This window comes from Rhopilema esculentum, chromosome 9 (assembly GCF_057945365.1).
Source record: "Rhopilema esculentum isolate cy_ngs chromosome 9, ASM5794536v1, whole genome shotgun sequence".
NCBI lineage: Eukaryota > Metazoa > Cnidaria > Scyphozoa > Rhizostomeae > Rhizostomatidae > Rhopilema > Rhopilema esculentum.
Window position 1 is genome coordinate 6,991,265 of NC_142823.1, and position 21,445 is coordinate 7,012,709.

Genomic DNA, 21,445 nt, shown 5'->3' on the forward strand with positions numbered 1-21,445 from the left:
ACACTATTGTTCCCAGTCATATAAATTTTAGGCCAAAATACGCAAAACTGTTCAATTCAGTTCTATTTATGGTCAACCTCCGCTTACTGTCACAGCTTTTCAAGCAAACGTTGGTGTGGCTATAAGTGGAAATTACATGTATGTAGAAAATGGCCAAAGGTTTGTTTCCTCAATTTGGCCTAAGCAACTAAGCTCGCGACGTTGTCAGACGAAGCGACTTATCAAAACAATGGGGAATGGGGCTTCATTGCGTCAACTTTGATCACTGGCTTAGGCTTGATTTCTACCTGCCCTCTTGAACGGCCCTCTCTTCCATGTGGCCCGGAGATCTCCAAAACCCGTATTGTGCTGTCACATGATAAGCTTTACTCGATGTTTCGATTTGTTGTGATATTCGAAGCCAAAGCGCGCGCTTCTGCTAATGTCTGTTTGGGTCAGCTTTCAAGTGATAATCCAAAACTGGTTCAAGGTATTATCAGATATTGACGCCAGCTTGAAAGGGGGCGGGGGCGAACTTTCAATGGATGAAGGGTGTGAGGTCAGACAATAAGTTGGAAATGGCCAAGAGTCCTTGCAGGGATTTTTACGCCGAATTTGTGCGGGTGGCCAAGCGATGAAACATTTTTGTCTGCTTTTTTTAAACGAACTGTGTTCGAATTCGAATCGCCGATCAAACATTGTATTTCCTTGTGTTTTTAGTTGTTTTCAAATTTAACGGAAAAGCACAGCTCGAATAAATGCAGGAAGAAAACCAAGCAAAAAGTGAAGCCGCAAAATTTGTAATGAAGATGAAACACACTCTTTTTATAAGAACATACTTTGTAAGAACACTGAGGCTCGATTTGCCCAAAGAATAAGAACAAGGCTAGAACATACCCAGCTTCAGATGAGAGATATAAAAAAGCAATTCGCATTTTGAAAATTATGTCATGTCAACAGAACAAAACTATGCAAGTCTAACGTCTAACGTCTTAGAAACTATATACAGTATGTAACCTCTCAAATATTTGCAAAATATCGCTTTTAAGATTAGAACAATTTTAAGAACATTTGAGCCTAAAATTGTCAAAAAGTTAAGAACATCGAGAATCGGCAAAATTTATCTGGTTCTAATGAAAGAGTGTACTGTGTGACCCTGGCGGATGGAGAAAACGATGCATGAGCCTGTCCAATTGTGCAACGTGTGTAGCCAAATGATGCAACATTTCACTTGCAACAATTTTTGTGCGAAACATTGCCATGGCAGAGCTTGAGGAATAACGGAAAATTATTTATCTGTGAATTTCTCTGTAACATTTATGATGCATTGGAGGTATTTAAAAACAGTATCCAAATTTACAATCTACACAAAAACAGTTGTAGTAAAGGAGAGACAAATAACATGAAATTAAGCTAGAACCAGGAAATAAAACTAAACCAAGGGGCCCTGTCTGTTTGTTTTTTGCGCTCGTGTTATATATACGTCCACGTGTTGTGTATTTTACTTTCATTTTTGTCTTCAAACATTGATGCTAAGCTTCTTTTTCGAAGGCAATCAGGATAATGGTGGAATAGAATAGAATACAACCTAACATGACCTTCAAACGGTTGAAATCATATTTGAGAGGATGTTTGAATGGTGTGTGGTTAACCAGACCAGCCCCCCCTTACATTAACAGGCCTAAAAGCAAAGCATAAGAAATCTAGGTACCATATACAAACTGCGCCTTGTCTTCGTCTTTCTTGACGTTTTTTACTGGAGGAGATGTCCGGAAGAAAGGAAGATGGTTTTAGGCTTGAAAATATTTTCAATGCGAATTTCTAGCAGACAGCCAAATTATTAACAACAAATATGTGAGGCAAATTTCTGATCAAAGGTGATTTATTTATTTACTTTTTGGATCTTCGTTTGAGCACATAAATTATTGCTGCTAAGTCAGAAACTTAGTTTCCTATGATAAATTTACCAACGAAAATAAGTTCTTGTTTTCAGAAATCAGAATTAGGCGTCTTATTGTTGGGCGTGGTAAAGAAGGGCGTGGTAGTCCGCATCTGAGCCTGACCACCCCTCGAAACTTGGCTTCGCCACTGGCAAAATACGAATAAGTGCTAAAAGAGTAATGGTAGGGCGAAGTGGGTTTTGGTGTTGCAAAAGAAATCAACAAGTTTTGGTTTCATTACTGCCTTGAATTTGTAACTTCAATGGACAAAAATTACCAACAGCTTCTTCAAAAAGTATTTTGCTAACATTCCCTACATCCTCCACTTCGACAAAAGTTTCGTGCTATTGTACACACTTTCAGAAGAGAAATTGTAATAGCGCCGTTAGGGCTTGGGGGGAAAGAACCCCATTCTGAAAATGGCCATAAGGGGCAATTTTCAGTTGGGTTCTACATCCTATCTTTCTCAGCTTATCAAACTACCCCTTTTTGCAAAATTTCATGCTAGTTTCACAATTTTCACCATTGTTTGACCAACAGGCATGACGAAGTGGTATCGTGTGTTTATAATGAAGACAGAACCAACTGCAAACATTGTGTGTTCTTAAAACCCCTGAAACAAACTTTCCCGTGCAAATTTTCGAGTTAATTTTCGTTTTATATATCAACAACATGTAAAAGTTTAAATTTCTTTCAAAAAAACTATGAGTTAAATTTCATTTCGTAGGCACTTTAAACTGCCACTGCTTAGAAGAACAACTATGACTTTGCGAGTTCACTGTTTGACTTTGAGCAGGCTTGGGTTAAACAGAATGCATTTATGAACAATTCTCTGTAAGAGCCTAGTAGGATCAGATGCTATCAAATATTATGCTTTGATATTTGAAATAATAATCCAGAATTGGCCGCTAATTTGTTAGAGCAGACTTCCCTGTTCAAATAATCTCCCGACGAGGACTAAAGAGTGTAAACAAAGTAACCTCACATAATAGTTTTCTGTTTTTCGCCATCCAAGTCTTCAAGAGTACGTAAGAACCTCACGATAAGAAACGATTAATTGACAATCTGAAAAAGTTATGAAACTTCAGTACTCGAAGCGATCTTTTTAGAGTTTTTGAAATTTTTGCCCATAACTTGAAAGGACATCATGAAATTCCTCTAAATCTGCAAAATCAGTAAAAGGTATCACGAATTTGCTGAGATATGACCAGATGAGCACAAGATCTTGCCCATCAAACAGTGTGACCAGATTCCCAGGGGGGGGGGGGGTAATCACATTATGGCCTGACAGGGGAGTCCGCTCAGGATCAAAGAGGGCCAAGGCTAACATTTTAGAAAATTACCTTCAATGGTAGTAATTCTTGACAAATCCCCTCAAACGGTAGCATAAAAACCGAAAATATTTCCTTGCTAGCATCCATTTCTTTGTGCTCTCCTGGTCCTTTTTTGACAAATATCTTCATAATTGATTGTTGTTGTTTCGGGACGGTTGTTGCTGTAAGCTAAACTGAGCAGTTCGGTTATTTTCGAAAATGGGCCATTTGGTAGCCATTTGGTAGCCATTTGGTAGCCATTTGGTAGCCATTTGGTAAGACCCTCAAACGGACCGTACCCCTCTCAGGCCTTAATGGGACCGTACCCCTCTCAGTACCCCCCGGGGGGACCAGATCTAGCATACTATCATGCTTTCAGCACCATTTTGGCCAAAAAATCACCCGTTAGCACACAATCTGGCATAACTTGAATCTAGCATAATTCTAGCATTAATCTAGAACAAGTGATCCGCTGTCTATCGTAACTGCATGGAAACACATTACACCCGAATGTGTGGCTATTATCATGTGAGCATATTTGTGATATCATCGTATCATAACATACCAGTACAAGGAAGCAAGGGTTATTAGTGACGTCTTTTCTAGAGGTCTAGTTGAATGGTTACTATCTAAGTTGGCAATGCATTATGGGCCATTTATCTTCTACATATACATAACTACATATACCCATAATTGATAATTAATTGATTGCATTGGTTTTCTTAGCTGTTTATGTTCATTTTATATGATAAAGTTTAATTTCCTTTTTAAAATCACATTTTGGCCACTCTTTCTAATTTACGCATGCGCTAGCCTCTTTTTAAAACAGGATAGCCTGTATTTGAAATTTAGCATAATTTCTGTAATCTTGCATAATTTGATTTTGGTCTCAGTTCATAACTTTATGAACTAAGCCAAAATAATAGTAATCCGTTAGCAAACTTCAAATCTTCTATCGGCCATAGCTCACCCGATTTTTTACGAATTTAACTGGTTTTGCATAAATGGAAGTATTTTATGGTGTTCTTTCACGTTATGTGGTCAAAATTTGAAAATCCTACAAAAACGTTTTGTGACTTAACACTTGAGAACTCTATTATGCAAACTTATGATTGCGACACCATCTATTTCGTCTGGTTTTAATAAAATCATCCGAAACATTATGAAATGCCAGCTAATCTAAACTTTTTAACTTTTTAGGTTTCAAAATATAGTACTGAACTTTCTTAACTTTTAAAAAGCCGAGTACTGCTTTCTTAGTAAAAAACGTGTACATACACGGTTAAGCATCTACAGTTGATTCACACGTTCGCTTCATCTCGCTTCGTCTCTTCCTCAGTGTTGAACATTGCTTCCATTTAAACAAATCCATGGTAATAAACCTCTTCAGGTTCACGCTGCGAAGGAGAACAGAGAAAGCTTTCATTCAGTGGCTATGCGTTCTCCTGCCAATTTTGCGTTTAGGAGTACCTCATGGTCATGGAGACTTGCAAGCATTTCAACATCGTTAGCCTGGCTTTGGAGGTCAACCAGGGTCATAAAATTCAAATAGAAAGTATGTGAAGTTGATGAGGTGGTTAGTTAGGTCCTTCCCGTTTCATTATGGAGCTTTCTTCTTTTAGAAGCAGCCTGGATTTCATAATCCCGTGCATCTCCACCGAAATTAATAGTTTTTTGAAATTTCAAAGTGAATAGAGCTCTGTTTGTTTTACTCACCGATCTGAAAGCCCTTTAAAAGGACTCTCGCTCTTGCCACTGTTGAAAACAAAAGTACAGGGCATTGACAATGAACAGCTCTTAAAAACCCTTGAAAATATGTAGTGTCTTATAACAAGTAGGAATCATATTTATGTACTCTCCTTAGTTGTTGTAAAAGTGGACCTAAATGGCCAAGAAATGTCCTGGAGTAGACAGTGGCGGTTTTAAGGATGGTCAGGGGGCATGGCCCCAGGTCCCACGCTTATGATAGCCATAAGGGGCCCCACACCTAAAAAAAAGATGACAAGAGCCCCGCAGATGTTTTTGGCCCCGGGCCCCGCAGATGTTTTTGGCCCCGGGCCCCGCAGATGTTTTTGGCCCCGGGCCCCGCTGTCCCCAAAACCGCCACTGGGAGTAGAAGAAGACAATAAGAGAAGATTTTTCACATGATCAACCATTCCCTTCTCTCCTTATTAAATGTAGCCTGCGCCGCAGACCCAATCCTCCAATCCCCCTATTCTCTTTGGAGGATTGGGTCTGCGGTGCAGGCTAATTTAAATGACACTATATCAAGGGAGGATACAGAACAACCCAGAAGCTTCAGTTCACTTCCTCCCAAAGGTAGTCAGCTTCTCACTGATCTCCTGCTTTGATAGTACTGATACGCTTTGTTTCATTACTGTCTTCCTCGTATGACACTTCTTGATGCAGGATGTTTGAAACTTAAAGCAAGGTTAGTTTTCACCAAAATTTAACAGGAAAATAATTAGTAGCTATTTCATTGAAGTCCAAAAGGTTTTTCTAACAACCAGATAAATATAATATTTACATGAATGTAAATTTTCTAAGAAATATTGGAGGGTTTCGGTTACCTCGAATTTCTGTTAATAGTTTCTTGTTTGCAAATCACAGTTTCAGAACTCGACAGATAAGCTAAAAAAACATTTATCTTGTTTACATTGCAGCATGTCTGCCATTTTTTAGAATGAGTGGGAAATGGTGGATAGGATTTTATTAAGGGTCTTTTGAAAACAAGTCTTTAATACCATGGAAATTGAAACGCGACCTCATGAGAAAAGACTACCAATCTTAGCGCCCATAAGATTCTCGATATACACTCTTTTTTATAAGAACCAGTAAATTTCAGTTCAGTCTGACTGTTCTTAATTTTTTCGGAAATCTGAGGCTGGATTGTTCTTAATTTGTTCTTAATCTAATAGGGTGTAAGCAGTGCGAGTGCTAGCTTTTTCGCTCTAGGGAGGTGTTCAGGCCTCATTTGCCAACAAAGTGAGCGAGACAACCTTCATTTGCCGAAAAGTTTGAATATTCGACGAAAAACCATCGAATACATCGCTAAAAATCCTCGATTTTGAGAAAAAACATTATTCAAAATTGCATTTTGCAGATTCTCAGCCTCAGCTTGTTCTTAATTTGTTCTTAACTTTTGAACAGTTTTGAGGCTCGTGTTCTTATAAAATTGTTCTTATAAAAAAGGTATATTATAAGTATTTGCAGTTTGCGAATAATATAGGAAACTTGCTAAGATTAAGTATAAAAAGACTGCTAATATTCAAAAGAATTTGAGAGTATAAACTGGGTTGAAAATTAGTTTGGATTTGAAATTTTCCGGCAGTTGGTTGACTTAAAATTACTGTTAAAAAAACTATAACTTTCTTTCTCATTCCACAGAAATTAAAAAATAACAGAGTGTACTCTTTAAGCACCGTTTACAAAAATCGCACTTTTTCAGGGTAAAATATTATATTTAGATTTGTGAGACTCAACAAAATATAATGTGCTTTTTAAAAAGTTAGTATTACCGTTTGTCTGAAAAAAATCAATATAATCCCCTATAATTCTTTGTTGTAGGCAATGGACAGTTTTAAACAAACGAATGAGAATAAAAAAAACCTGACCAAAAGTTAGGGCACATAATCGAAAAAGGCTGAAACGGCTTAACAGATTTTGTCAGGGAGGTACTTCTCTCTCGTATCCTTGGCAGCCCCCTTCACGACTTTGCCTTCTTACCTTTCAGTGACGACCAGGTGCATAGTTTGGAACTACCCGTGCACTGAAGCCACAATGCCCGCCAAAGTGTTAGAACAGTCCAATCATCTTTCCTACTAAACGCCCCCCCCCCCCATATACAATGTTGGATTTCGACTGAAAAATGACAACAAATGTATGTTGGAGCGCAGATTGTGTAACCCATGTTTAGCGACATGATCATCCTTCTTCCCAACATTGTAAAATATACATTTATTACGAGTACAATCGGTGTTCCAACTACTTTTGGCGGGCATTGCTTTTCCACAAGAAGCTCCTCTTCAGTAAAGCTTGATTTGCAAGGGACCCTCCACTTTAGCTGGTAGTTTTTCAAACAGTGGCGGAAATTTTGGGGCTCCCCCCCCCCTCAATTAGCGATCTCGTCGGAAAATTCGGGCTTTCGTCGGATAAATGTCAAACGTTTAACGTGTCGAAATTACTGCAAGAAAGCATCCTGGAATACACTTTAAGCTTATCTAAGGGGCGTAATTGCCAAATTTTCTGCTCGATTCGCTCGCAGGTGATCCGCATTTTCCCTTTTTACCCCATGGGACTCTACAACCTCTCTGTAGCGAGGAAGACAAATACAAGTTCATACGTTCATATGTTCATATTCAATCCAACAACTGATCTTTACAATCTAGATCTAATCATTCTATACAACATCACAGTTTGTTAATCAACACATCAAGACAGAACAACAGACAAACAACAGAGTACAAAGATTCATATAAAGACGATGACATTATTAAATTATATACAATAACAATCAGTTCCGGGAAGCACATGCTACACCCCCCCCTCCATTGTACAAAAGGGTATGCAATGTGTCTTTTTTGCAGAATTTGAACATAGCTGATAAAATATTAGCCAGTACTTGATAATCAAGCAAACAATATATGACCAAAATCAAAACTGCTTATGAATTGTATATCTCATTTCAATTCCGAAAGATTAGCCGAACTTTCCATCGGATTCTTCCAAACAAAAGTTATTTTCAAAGGTATTCCCCTCTGAAGAAAACATGATGAAATGCAGAAAATGCAACCTTACAATTACAATCATGTTGTTATCATGAACGACTTGCCAAAAGTGTAATTGGTTGACCTCTTTTATCACCAATTGCCTTACATGAGATATCGATCTTGATATCACAAATCTTGAATGGATTGTTCTTCTTGCTATTTAAATATGGCGTGGTCAGCAAAGATATCTAAAGGGTCCCGCCCAAAAATCATCTATTTTCATCAAACTGTGTAATCTCCTTAAAACTAGACATTCCAAGATGTCATCTTGTCGAAAAATCGTAGGCCTGAACCTCCTCCCCCCCAAATGAAAGCCTGACTTTACACCACTGACTTTGAGGGTTTAAGGACGCTCTATTTTTGTCTGAGCGGTCAATGAAATGAGGTCTCAATGGGTGCAGGATTCAGATGTAAGCGTGTCGCTTTGTTCAAGAATTCTGGAAGAACTTATTACTGGCTTTTTACTTCCGTTCAGAAAGGGGTGGGGGGGGGGGTTGGAGCTGATAGCAAAGATCAAAGCAGAGGCAATTATTATCCTTGAGGATGTTAGCAATGATGATTACCTGTTTTTAATAGGGCAAAAGGGCTACAAGAGCCCTTTCAGTCAAAATTTAACTGTCTGAAATACTAAAATCCCTTATTTGTACAATCAAGAAATATTGTATACAAATCATGAAGAAATGTTGAAAGTATCGTTTTGCTATCTTTGTTATTGGCCCTTCATATAAACAGGCAGTTCCTATGATAAGGTTCCTGTCTTCGTCACTCGCTTCTATAAGACAAAATCTCAAAGACAGAGTCCTTGCAACTTAATTTCTTTAATTTCAAAATCACAGATGTTCACAACTTGTATGAACACTCTTATCAGAACTTGGAAGACTTTGGATCTTGAATAATGGTTTGTTAGTTATCTTAAGTGCTGAGGTAGTGTACTGTTTGAAAGTGTGACGTCAAAACAAACTGTTTACTGATCGATACATGAACCATAACCTTTCTGGTGAATTCCAATTGAATTTGCAAAAATAGATGCCATTGTGGTTTCTAGCGCGAACATATTTGCGGCCATGTAGACAGGCCTGCTTGCAAATAAAGGTTAGGAATTCTTACAAAAGTCTAGAAGTTGGTTAGATGTTATCTCCCATTAATACAGTCGTGGAATGAAAGCATGTTTGTATGTTCTAAATTTTTAATGTTTTCTTTTTCAGATACTTTGTTTGTGCTTTCTTGAAGCTTTGTAATGACGTTAAAGGAGATCTAAACATTGGTTAATCCGCCATTTCTAATGAAAGTTCATGGTTGCTATGGCAATGACTGGTCTTCAGGCTGAGCAAGAATCACTAGCTTCGCCACCCCCGGTAAATGATATTTTCTACGCTTCTATTATTTCTTTATCACTATCTTCAATTTGAGTAAAAAATTAATCGTGCGCAACAGCATCAAAAGTCAGAAACATAAGATTGAGAATTTCACGCGCAAAAGAAGTACTCACATCAACACAGGGGCGGGTGGATTGGTACGTCCACATCCTGACCTGAAACAGAGGCTAGCTTTACACGAGATTCCTAACTCGAGATTCCTGATTAGAATCTTCAGTAGTTTCTAGTGTGCCAATAACTTCAGCCGTAAGTCAATTAATTTATGAGGGACAACTAATTCCAGATATCAAGAGAGATATTTCAACAGCAGGTTGACCAAATTCTGGTATTCTGTTTATAACTCCTGATCAGCTCGTCGAAAATAATCATTTGCACACAATATAGAAAGGATACTCTCGTTTCTTAACTTTTTTGCATATCTTAAGGGTCTGATTCTGATACGTGTGCAAGAAAAGACAATTCTGATTTCTGTGGATTTCACTCGCGTGTCGAGTCAAAGGACTCTTTCACTACAAATACTCAAATAGCCTTTTCTGGTTGTGAAATCATTTCACTCAAAGGAATGAGTAGGTTCTGAAGTATTTTAAAATCTTCCAAAAAGCTGAATCCTTCAGAATTGTTTTTATATAAGCCATTGACCAGGATCCATGATAGTTTGCGATTAGAACAAGTGAGGCATTCCATGTGGTCAGATCACGCCATATAAACTGCAACATGATACGGTGCTAGGCTGACAATCGCCCAAGCTTGCTTCGACAAATTTTATCGGGAAGAAATCTTTGTGGATTCTGGCTGGCTTAGCCGTGTCAAAGTGGATGATTTCTTGGCCCCTTGTAAATCAGTGACTTTTGATGACGGATTTACAAGCATAAAAACAGCTGTTCACGGCGTAAGTTTTAAATTTTATGACGGATTATAAAAGCAGATTAAAATTAGCATCCTTTGTTTAATGCAAGGTAGGGATTTGAAATACGTCTCTCGCTCTCTAATAAAATGAATTTCGCAATTCGCCCTCTCACTTTAAGTAACTATAAACTGTTATATTGTACTTTTTAAGACTCTTTTAGAATCTGTGCAATGGATCTAGACTTCGCTTGGATATTTTAATTAGAAATCATTCATCCCATAATATACTTCGCATGTTTCAATATCATATATTCTGTAATTGGATGTATTTTTTCCCGGTTTTTTCTGTGAGAAACAGTAAAATTAACAAAAGTTCCTTATAATGACAGTTCCTTTTTGAGAAGCTGGATTTTCAAATTATTTGCTCACATTGTAGAACAGAGATGTCTAGGCAGTCAATAATTGCAAAAGTTCAAATTTGATGTCCATACAATATCTGCAAAGCAGGAATTCATTCCTTCTATACGTTTGCTACAAATATAAGCAGTAGGGTTCATGCGGCTCGAACATTTGATAGCATCAGAGAATACCCCCCCCCTTCCATTTCAAGGCAGATTTTTCTTAAGCCAGGTTCCAAGCTACTCTCACATCTGGTTTCAAGTCGTTGTTACCTACTGACCTCCTGACCTGCTGATCTATGTCCTTCGACATTTGGCTCGAATGTTGTCTTGAATATGCAAAAAACAAGTGCAAAAATTTACAGCATGAAAGTATTCTGCCCAGAAACGGCGCCGAACAATTGATCCATGGTGCACTAAGGATCAAGTTTAGTGACGTAGGATGAACGACCCTTGTCAGGTCTGACACGCAAGGTTTTGAAATTATACTGGCTGATAACAACTCCCTGTCCAGAATTTAGCAAAATACTTTGCCGCTCAGGATAGACAATTGGACGTTGCTCAGAAAAAACTGATCATTGTTTATTGGAAAAAGTAGTGATGGGAGGAGTCATGCTAAAACTCTAGTGAGAGATGACGGGGAATAGAAAGAAAATTGCCACCATATGAAGGATCAATACCAACTATTGTGAAATAGAACGTTAAACTTTTGACACTGAAGTTACGCAATATACATGTAAATTAAAAAAGTTTAAAAATCAGTTAAGTTAATGATAACAAGATTCACATCGACCGAAAATGTATTTCCTGCCATCGTTTTGTTTTTTAATCTTTTTTTCTAATACACTGGTACAAAAGCTCTGAGAAAACGGCACTGAAACTAAACATGAACTGAGTTGCCGAAGATGTTCTCCATTGGGTTTATATACCTTGTCAAAAAGTTACTCTAAACTATAGAACATCTGAGGCACCCTTTTCACGAGCCCGGGTAAAAACAAAACCGGGTTGAAAATTATCCGTTTATGAAGTGAGTCAATGGATCCTGCTATCGTTTTTGCTGACAAATTTGTTTGCTACGTCACTTGAGGCGGGTTTCCACGCGACCAGTCGCTCAGTAGTTCAACGAAGTTCAATTTGCGCATGCGTAAATGTCCATTTGATCAGTCGCGTGACCAGAGAGAATCAAGTGGAAACCGTCTTTTAGATTAAAGGCAATCTGTCTCGTTGTGGATTGGTTAACGAGAACAATAGTTGGAACAATAGCCTAAACACGATTCCAGCGCTCCGCCATATTTTTTACAATGCGATCAATTAAAGGTGGACTGGAAACAATAAAAAATCTCTTTGTTCTTATAATCAATCACATCGTGACAGATTGCCTTCAAAAGACTCTGTTAATTACTTGTGAGAATGCAAGATGGCTACAGACGCTGCTTGACTTACCAAAAGTAGTTTACACATATTTAATTGTTATAAAGTGGTTTACAAATCTTTGGTATAAACTTTGTGCCTGATTTTACATCCAGAATAAAGAGATTGCAATGATACAGAAAGAAATTTACTGAGTTAATGCTAATAATAAACAAAGACTAAAAAAAATGTTAACATGTTAGCAAATAGATATAATAGGAGCATCCAGTATATAAACAGTTTCTTCTCCTTTTTTCATGCTTCGATCTAAAAATCAATAGAAAAAATATTAAATGGTAAACAATAGAAAAAATGGTAAAAAATTCCTTATGTAGGAAAAAAGTGGGGGCTGGAAGGGGTTGGAGCTTCAGCCCCCCAAGTGACACCGCACTTGTTGTTCGAAATTCTCTTGAAGACAAATAACATGAATTCTGTAATATTTTTTAACGGGACCTGAATGATTGAACATAACTCCACCGAGAATTCCTTGATCTGAATTCAAACATTGCTACTGTTGGACAATAAGCTGTTTGGCTCTTGGCTAAGAATTAATCGCTTTATTATCCTTTCATATTCTTGCTGGTTGCACGAGCAATCTTTTCCCTATTTATAGCACAGATCGCCTTCTCTTTGTTTCAGTCCAAGCGATTGCGCTCCGTTGGAAGTACAGATGAAAATGGCAATGTTTTTGAAGATGACTGGTAATTATCATTATTCACAATCTTTGTATTTGAAATGACTGTTGTAGCTAAATGCATAAAAAAGCCAATAACAAGCCTCTGGCAAAACCCTCGCCCATTCTTGACGTGTCATTGGATTAGCCCCCCCTCCCCAAATGAAGTGATTAAATTCCATTTTTTAACAACTATGCTATTTAAAAGTTCAGGCGTTTTCTGATGTCTCACGAATTGATATTTGCCTCTTTGGTATGCGAAACGATGGAGCGAGGTCATTTAGACAAATTATCTTTGCTGTCCAATTGGTAGTGATTTCAATAATCGTAAAGCACATTAAGTTTCTTTGACTTCTAAAAGTGATAAATGCCAACGCGGAAGACAGGACATGCTAGAGATAAAAGTTAATTGAAAGATTAACTTGACGTTGTGTGTAGCATATCAGTGGATCATTTTGATATCAATTCTGAATCTTTGCTTTAATTGAAGTACTTGGAATCTGGTTTTGTTCAATTAATACTGTCCAACAGCCTCTACTCCATTGCCAGTGTCACACGCACAGAGCTACAATGCTTGCCAAAAGTACAAAACAACCAGCCATCTGCATTGCATTTTATATCTTTCATTTCTTTTCCGAAAAAAATTACTACTTCCGCCCCCTTTCCCCGAAAACAATGTTGATGATTTAGAGAAATATCATAAAAGAAGCGCAAAAGAAAGTGCTTCCTAAAATTCTTATCCGTTTCATAGTAAACCAAAATTGTTCCATTTGGGAGAAGGGGATGATTGATTTTGACGTTAGAAGCTGACGTCAGTGTTCCAAGACTTTTGGCAGGCAGTGTAGGATAGAATTACCAGTTCAAGACGGGTTTTTCAGTAATAACTCCCTTTAGAATTGTAAATTTCCACCCGAAGGCTCTAGAAATCATTTTTATGATACAGACTTTTTGAAAAGGTTAGTTTGATAGCACAGGAAAGCAGGAATTATTGAAGAATGTTAGAATTTTCTTTAAAGGGGACAGCACATGTTGTGTCCGAAAAATATATATCACCATCAATTAGGGAGATGTGGGAGGCAAGAGTGAATAAGTGAATCAATTTTAGTGTGTTTGATAGAGTAAGTAGTTATAAGTAAAAAAATTAGGTGATTCAACAATACTTAAAAGGTGCATAATTTTATATTTTTATTTGTGCCTGTTTACAATATTTAGATATTTACAATATGTGCCGTCATTAGAAGATGCTTTTCTTCACCTTGAAGCAATTATTTAATACAATTTCTAGATTTGGCATGCTATTCGTTTTATGCGTGATATCTGAATTTGTAACTCTAAATTTTAGATTATTTCTGATTTATTAAAAGCTAATAACAAATTATCTGGGTTACAAGAAATTTTGAGGAATTAGTTTGTTTACCTAATTTTAATTAAGGAACTAATTAATTGTAAATATAATCCAATATTCGTTTTTTCATATTCTGGCTTGGGTTTCACTCTAATAATGGCCTGGGTTTTAATTCTTGCGATTGTCACTGCGAAGATTTAACAAAGCTTTTCCTGCTAGCTCCATCGTTACCTTCTCGACTGTTCTTTTCAGTAATATCAAATCAGATCCGATCGAGCTGACAAGATCCTTGGCGAATCCACAAACGTCCTTGTCTGAATTCTTAAGAAGAAGCCCAGGCCCTGATACAAAACCGCTGCTAACTGGCCTAGGTGGGCCAAACACTGTTATTGCATGCTCGCCACCACTAATGTTACCATTGACAACGCCATTTTGCAGTTCTCAGGCCTCAAATAGTATTGTCGGTAGTCCGTTTACGCAAAGCAACTCATTATTCTCCCAGTATCCAAGCCTACTTCAGTATACATTTAGTCAGTCCACGTCTGGTTTAATTGCAACTACGTCAGCAAACGAAGACTCCACTGGCTCAAGTTCTCAGAGATCTTTATCTTCTGGGGCCTCTAACCCATATATGTACCAACCACCTGGTATAGGACTTCCGCCATACTACTCATCAACGAATGAGTCAACGAATGGGATGCTAGGAAACAGTGGAAAGCCATTGGGCATCCTGCCATTCCCCCCTCTTCATCCCCCAAGCTTAAGCTTCCCCCCACATCCGACTGCTGGCTACGGTAATCAGACTCTGTTCTCGCAGTTTCGAGATAGCACCCCAACAACAATGAATAACTACTGGTATGGGAATTTTCCTCTGACAAAACAGCCATCCTTTTTAACATCGTGTGGTACAACACAAATATACCCCCCAACGCCACAGACAAACCTGATGATGCAGCAGCTGGGTCAAGGGGATCAGCTAGGGGGTCAGTCTTGCACACCAATGAATATGCCGAACTCTGGAAGACGGGAAAGTGCTTCATCTCCTGTTTCACAACATGATGACTCAATACCGACGACCCCTGTCTCAGCCATGGAAGGAATCACAGGTTTGTTATTTTTGATAAATATTTTTGTAATCTTCACTTAAAATTTACCTATAATAAGAAGCAAAACTTGCCTTAAAAGACAGGTTGTTCAAAAGCAGACACTTTCAAAAGCGGATTTAGGCACTTTCAAACTTATCTCGGCTTGCATTACGGCTTTCTAGTGAAATTAATCATTTTCACGAGTTTCTATTTAGAAATCGTTGGACTTTATGAGACTAATTTCAATTTTAGCCTTTTATTGTGGTCAGTTAACTGTTGTTACCACTTCTCTTAAAGTTCCTTACATCTTCAGGTGACAATCGCGGATCACCGTTGAACGATCAATACGGACTACAACCAAGTCATTTATCCCAGCCTTTGGATACGAGGCTAATATCCTCAATTCAGGACAGCAGTCGTGTCCTAGCAGATATGCACGATGCGAGATCTGTGTTCTCAGACGCGCAGGTCAGCCATATGCGTGGCCGGCGAACAAGTCGTTCGTCTGGGCCAAAACGTCAATCACGGAGTCGGAGGTCAAGTTCGGCAATGTCGGATCAAGAACAGAACCTTGAGGTACATAAAACAGCAATGTCCAAAACAAAATAATATTAACGCTAACGTCAACGGGTAATAGCATATAAAATAAGAGTTTGGACTGCGCTGCAAAGGGAAGCTTATGAAACAATATGATTGAAGTTGCATCAATTTAGCCTTCTAGAATCTAGCATTTTTGCCGGAAACTTACTGTCCGTTTGGAATAAGTAGTTTAGGCCTGATAAACACCTTAAAGACCGTATTTCGACGGAAGACGCGATCTACGTTTCTGTACCGTATTACCTTTTGCAACATTTAACCAGTTTAATTCGAGAGATTAAAAAATATCCCTAACCTAATTACAACACAAAATGAATTGATACCAAAGGGATAAACTCAAAGATTAAGTCGTTTTAATGATTATTTTAGGCAAATTTCAAGTTATGCTGTAGCTAGATTTCTGCTATAAGTGATGAATGACTTTATAAGAAGCAAGCGTTCTAAGAAATAAAAAATACTTTGCTTTCTTCCACTCGTCATATTATAAAATGTCATACAAGGTGTAAAACATTGGGAAAAACGATCGAAAAACGATCGAACAATTTTGTTATAAACATTTTGACACAAAATTTTCGATCAAGTTTAGACTTTCTTTTTCCTCTTGGCTTGAAAGCCAAACATATTTACTCAAAATAGTTAGCTTTCTAAAATTCGGATATATGAAAATAATTTCGGTTCCTATTAATTTTAAGTAATAACAATGATTCTTGTGAAGTTTCTGGTAAAACTATTAAAACTTGTTCGTTATTCTTTCGTAGAGAGTGTTTATTTGGGACCTCGACGAGACAATCATTATCTTTCATTCACTGCTGACAGGAGCTTATGATTCGAAATTCGGAAAGGTATTTTTTACCACATCATTTTTCTTTAAGTAGCAGTTTGGATTGTCGGGGAATTTCGAATTTTTTATCGAAGTTTTCGTAAATGAAGCATCCGGATCTAACAAAGGTCGGGGGTATTTAAAAATCCCATCCGAGAAGGCTGTACATTGCAGCTATTCTCGTCTTATTTGTATTTGTATTTGTATTTGTTGCTACCTAGCATCCGAAGGTAGTTTTTAGGACACTGAGAAGCCATGCTTATCGAGCAGTGTCCTGGTCCTTCCTCTCGATGTGACCACACCTCATGATTCCTACGCCTGGAATTACAGAGAGCTGGCAACTCTCCCCACTCTGGGTGAAAGTTTGGTCATGCCAGGGACTCGAACCACGGCTCCTTGGGTCTGCAGTCAGCGCCTCTAACAACTGAGCCATCCTCGCCCGTCTTAAGGTTACTTTATATTGCAATGATAAAGTGCTGATACTCTCTACGAGAACAATTGCCCAATTTTCCGAGAAGGCCTCCACACCCCGAAGAAATCGAGCCTACAACTGTATACTAACATCATAGCATTACGTTTTGCTACAGTCGAGATCTAAGATTCTGAACTTTTTTGCATAATAGCATCAGGTTTACTATAAGCAATAAAGCATTAAGTGAGAATAAGAACATTGCTTTTTTCTTCATAGGATAACACTGCCACAGTGTCCCTCGGTCTGCGAATGGAGGAAATGATTTTCAATCTTGCGGAGGAGCATTTGTTTTTCAGCGATCTCTCAGTAAGTATTAGTCAGCGAGAAACCTACCAATCTGTCATATCCATTGTAAGTCTTGTGAGTCACCATGTGATTTCACGTGATCAGTTGTAGTTGCTCTTACCCCAATTCACGTAAACATACAATTCAAGTCATCGGTTACAATAAGGCAAATGTAAGCCAATCATGTGCCGCTATCGAAAGACTCTGAAGGTAAGCAAATTATCAGCAATCTTGAACAAGCGTATAGTTTTTTTCAATTGCTCATAAACATAAAAACAGTTTTTCTGTATAACATTGAAAAACTTCATTGGTGACAACCAAGTGATTAATTTCTGTTCAAATATGAATTAGTACATCTTTACCAATCAGAGTCTTTCAGTATAAAATTATCGTTTATTCTAAGAAAAATTATCTGTTGTCGTTTTGCTACTACACTTGCCTTTACTACAATGCCTGCCAAAAGTCTTGGAACACTGACATCAATTTCCAAGGTCAAAACCAATCATCCCCCTCTCCCCTACGGAACAATGTTGGTTTACTATCAAACGGGTCAGGATTTTAGGAAGCACTTTCTTTTGCGCTTCTTTTATGATATTTCTCTAAATCATCAACATTGTTTTAGGGGGAAGGGGGTGGAAGTAGTAATTTTTTATTCATGAAAGGAATGAAAGATATCAAATGCAGCGTTAATTGCTGGGTGTTCCAAGTACTTTTGGCAGGCATTGTAGGTTTAAGAATAGCTAGCTTGATGAAGTATTCCGTTATATGGCTATCGGCAACCATGGGAAACAATGCAAAGGGCATGTGTCTCATTTGATAAAGACTCTGGCTCAAAATTTGTCCTCTTCGAAAAAATCATAGCCTTTGAATAAATTCTACAGTAAATGGAAAATTTTAGTTTATTTTTTTATTTTAGGAGTGTGACCAGGTTCACATTGATGACGTCATGGCAGATGATAATAATCAGGACCTATCGTGAGTTTTTGGTTTACTAAGTTTTTTAATGTATTTATTTTATTGAATATATCTGTGTTTACTTATGGCGGAGAATTTACTATTTGTGGTGAATTGGTATGTTTAGCTGGATTAAAAGTAATTTACGTTTTGTTCCAGATATTCTCAATGGTGCAGTTCAACATTAATAAAGCACATTTACGAACCAAACCTTAACTTTCTTGTTATTATTGCCCTTCCGTGCTGCCCCTCCTGAAAAATATGTTTGACTCGAGTTTCCTTTCAGGTCAAGGCTCCGTGTCTCATTTTAAAGTGTATTTTGATAAAATAGTCTCTAATAAGCAAAAACGATTTGTTGATGACACATTTTAGCTGAGTTTAAGAAAATTCTAAATGTATAGGAACTATAAAAGAAATTAAACATTGGAGGGGATTTTGGAGTTTTTAAGGCAGTTGTTATGACCGTATAATGGTGGTTTGTGTGACTCAAATACTGATGTGGCTACAGTTTGTAAGATACGGCTGATGCAACAAAGTACAAATCTCAGAGATCTACGTCACTTTGCGAATATCCCCAGTTGTCTATACACAAGACCCAGTATCAAGACTTTAAAGAAGAAGGAATTACCCATGGTGGTTACTGAGCATTTAAGTGGTAGGGCCATCGCCGGGGGTTTTTCCGAGTTTTTTGGCAAAGTGGCCTTTTCACTTTGAATCCCTTTACCAAACTTTGCAATTTTAAGGGCAATTTTCCAAGTTGTGAAGAATAAGGGGGCTGGACGGTTGCCCCATTATTTTAATTACTGGGGGTTTACTTCAGTAATTGTTTTGACGATTGCTTGGGATGTTCAAGGGGGCTGACAGGCTGACCTGTTTATTTTTCAGGGATTACAACTTTGAAACAGATGGTTTTCACGGAAGTATGGCAGCAGGAGGTATGGGTATACCTGGTGCATCGACAACAAGACGAAGTGGCATCGACTGGATGCGAAAGTTGGCGTTCAGATACCGACGCATCAGAGAGGCATACACGATGTATAACAACAATGTAGAAGGTACATACTTTGCATCATACTTTGCTCCATGAAAGAAGTCACAATGTAAAGCACTTCTTTCAAAAATATATTTACATCCTTTGTTGATTCAAGAAAACTACATTAAGCGTGAAAGACCGTGAATAATGTTACGTCAATGCCACGAAATAGCGGACACATACTGAAGACCTTTTGTCCGACACTTTTCGAGTTTAAATTTCGGTTTGTTGCCGAAAGTGAGCAGAAAATTTATATCCAGGTGTGGATAAAATAATAGCGTGAGAAACTAATATGATTATAGATCACATCAAAAGTGTCATTTTTGAAGGAAAGTAATTTTCAACAAATACCCAAACGTTTGTTTTAATAGGAAAGCCTCTAATGTTTAGTGCCTTCCACACAGCACCTCGTTTCTATGCTCCTAGACAGAAATCAATGATATAGAAGCGCCGAAGTTGATTGTTATAAAAGTATTTGTTAAGTGCCGTTCATAGGCAGAACCAGATGACGTCATGTCTCTGTCGGGCATGCAGGGAAAAGAATATTTTATTTTGTTTTCTTCTTTAATAGTGATAAAAAATTTCGTTGCTCGTTTTCACATTAATTTCAATCGCACAGCAATTTCCAGTTCGCTTCCATCACTTCTCGTTGCTCTGTGCTACATATATTAATTTTCTTGCAGATCTTTTAGGCCCTCCAAAAAGCGATGCGTGGCTAACGCTAAGAATGGAGCTAGAAGCCCTTACAGACAATTGGCTGACGTTAGCCATGAAAAGCCTTACAGAAATACATCGAAGGTAGCCAGTCTTTTTTATCATTGACAATGTCTGATATTTCTATTTTTTTTGAGATTCGTTTCGCATGTTCCTCGTAGATACTTGCTTTAAATCAAACCAGAATCACATTTGTCAATAGTGTAAAGAAAAATCAGCCTACGATGTGCACCAAGGTTTTTTTATACATCGTCAAGTTTTAACCTAGAAGGGTCAAAAGGTACTCTTGCAATGAAAAAGGTGCACCTTTTTCTTTTTTAAAAATTCGCTACGTACATTGGACTAAGATTCGCTGAGAACGGGTTTTCGAATTTATAAGAGCATATTTGACCATACATAGAGCTACATTGATTATTAGATTTCTGCAGTAATGTGAATTTCTTTACTATTACTCTATCGATACTTCATGTAACTTGTTGATATGAGCGCTTCTTACATCTCTGGACAGCCGTTTATCAGTATTCCATGGTTCGTCATGTTGAATGCCTAGTAAAAGTACTTGGAACACCAAAGGCTTGAGTTTTGATTTTTTCTTTTTAATTTCTTTTTCCGAATGCCGATCCTTTCGCCTTTCCTTCTTCCAAGAAAAATATAGATAGTGTGGTTAAATAGCATATAAGTCAAACAAACATGGTTATTTAGTTTCATGCATCTTTTTGAATGGAATAGGGGTGGCTGGAAGAGGAGGTGGCTGGAAGAGGGGATGGCTTGAAGTGGGAATGGCTTGAAGTGGGGGTTGGCTGAAAGAAGGGGTGGCTGGAAGAGGGGGTGGCATGAAGAGGGGGTGGCATGAAGAGGGGGTGGCTGGAAGAGGGGGTGGCTGGAAGAAGGGGTGGCTGGAAGAGGGGGTGGCTTGAAGTGGGGGTTGGCTGAAAGAAGGGGTGGCTGGAAGAGGAGGTGGCTGAAAGCAGGGGTGGCTGGAAGAGGGGGTGGCTGGAAAAAGGGGTGGCTGAAAGAAGGGGTGGCTGGAAGAGGGGGTGGCTGAAAGAAGGGGTGGCTGAAAGAGGGGGTGGCTGGAAGAAGGGGTGGCTGGAAGAGGAGTGTCTGGAAGAGGGAGTTGCTGGAAGAGGGGGTGGCTGGAAGAGGGGGTGGCTGAAAGAAGGGGTGGCTTGAAGTGGGGGTTGGCTGAAAGAAGGGGTGGCTGGAAGAGGAGGTGGCTGAAAGAAGGGGTGGCTGGAAGAGGGGGTGGCTGGAAGAGGAGGTGGCTGGAAGAGGGAGTGGCTGGAAGAAGGGGGTGGCTGAAAGAAGGGGTGGCTTGAAGCGGGGGCTGGCTGAAAGAAGGGGTGGCTGGAAGAAGGAGTGGCTGGAAGAGGAGGAGACTGAAAGAGGGGGTGGCTGAAAGAAGGGGTGGCTGGAAGAAGAGGTGGCTGAAAGAA

The 21,445-nt window shown here is 38.5% G+C and overlaps 1 protein-coding gene across 2 annotated transcripts in view; it reads left to right on the top strand.

Moving 5' to 3' along the window:
- LOC135688812 (uncharacterized) overlaps positions 1 to 21,445 on the top strand; it is a 33,165-nt gene that overhangs the window by 4,350 nt on the left and 7,370 nt on the right. The window contains exons 2-10 of one of the 2 annotated variants that reach the window (XM_065205837.2): positions 9,207 to 9,356; positions 12,671 to 12,732; positions 14,302 to 15,155; positions 15,448 to 15,710; positions 16,490 to 16,573; positions 17,240 to 17,329; positions 18,225 to 18,283; positions 19,148 to 19,317; positions 19,979 to 20,093. In XM_065205837.2, coding sequence (XP_065061909.2) covers positions 9,294 to 9,356; positions 12,671 to 12,732; positions 14,302 to 15,155; positions 15,448 to 15,710; positions 16,490 to 16,573; positions 17,240 to 17,329; positions 18,225 to 18,283; positions 19,148 to 19,317; positions 19,979 to 20,093 — 1,760 coding nt within the window. In that variant the 5' untranslated portion in view covers positions 9,207 to 9,293. The other variant, XM_065205838.2, reaches the window with a different exon arrangement.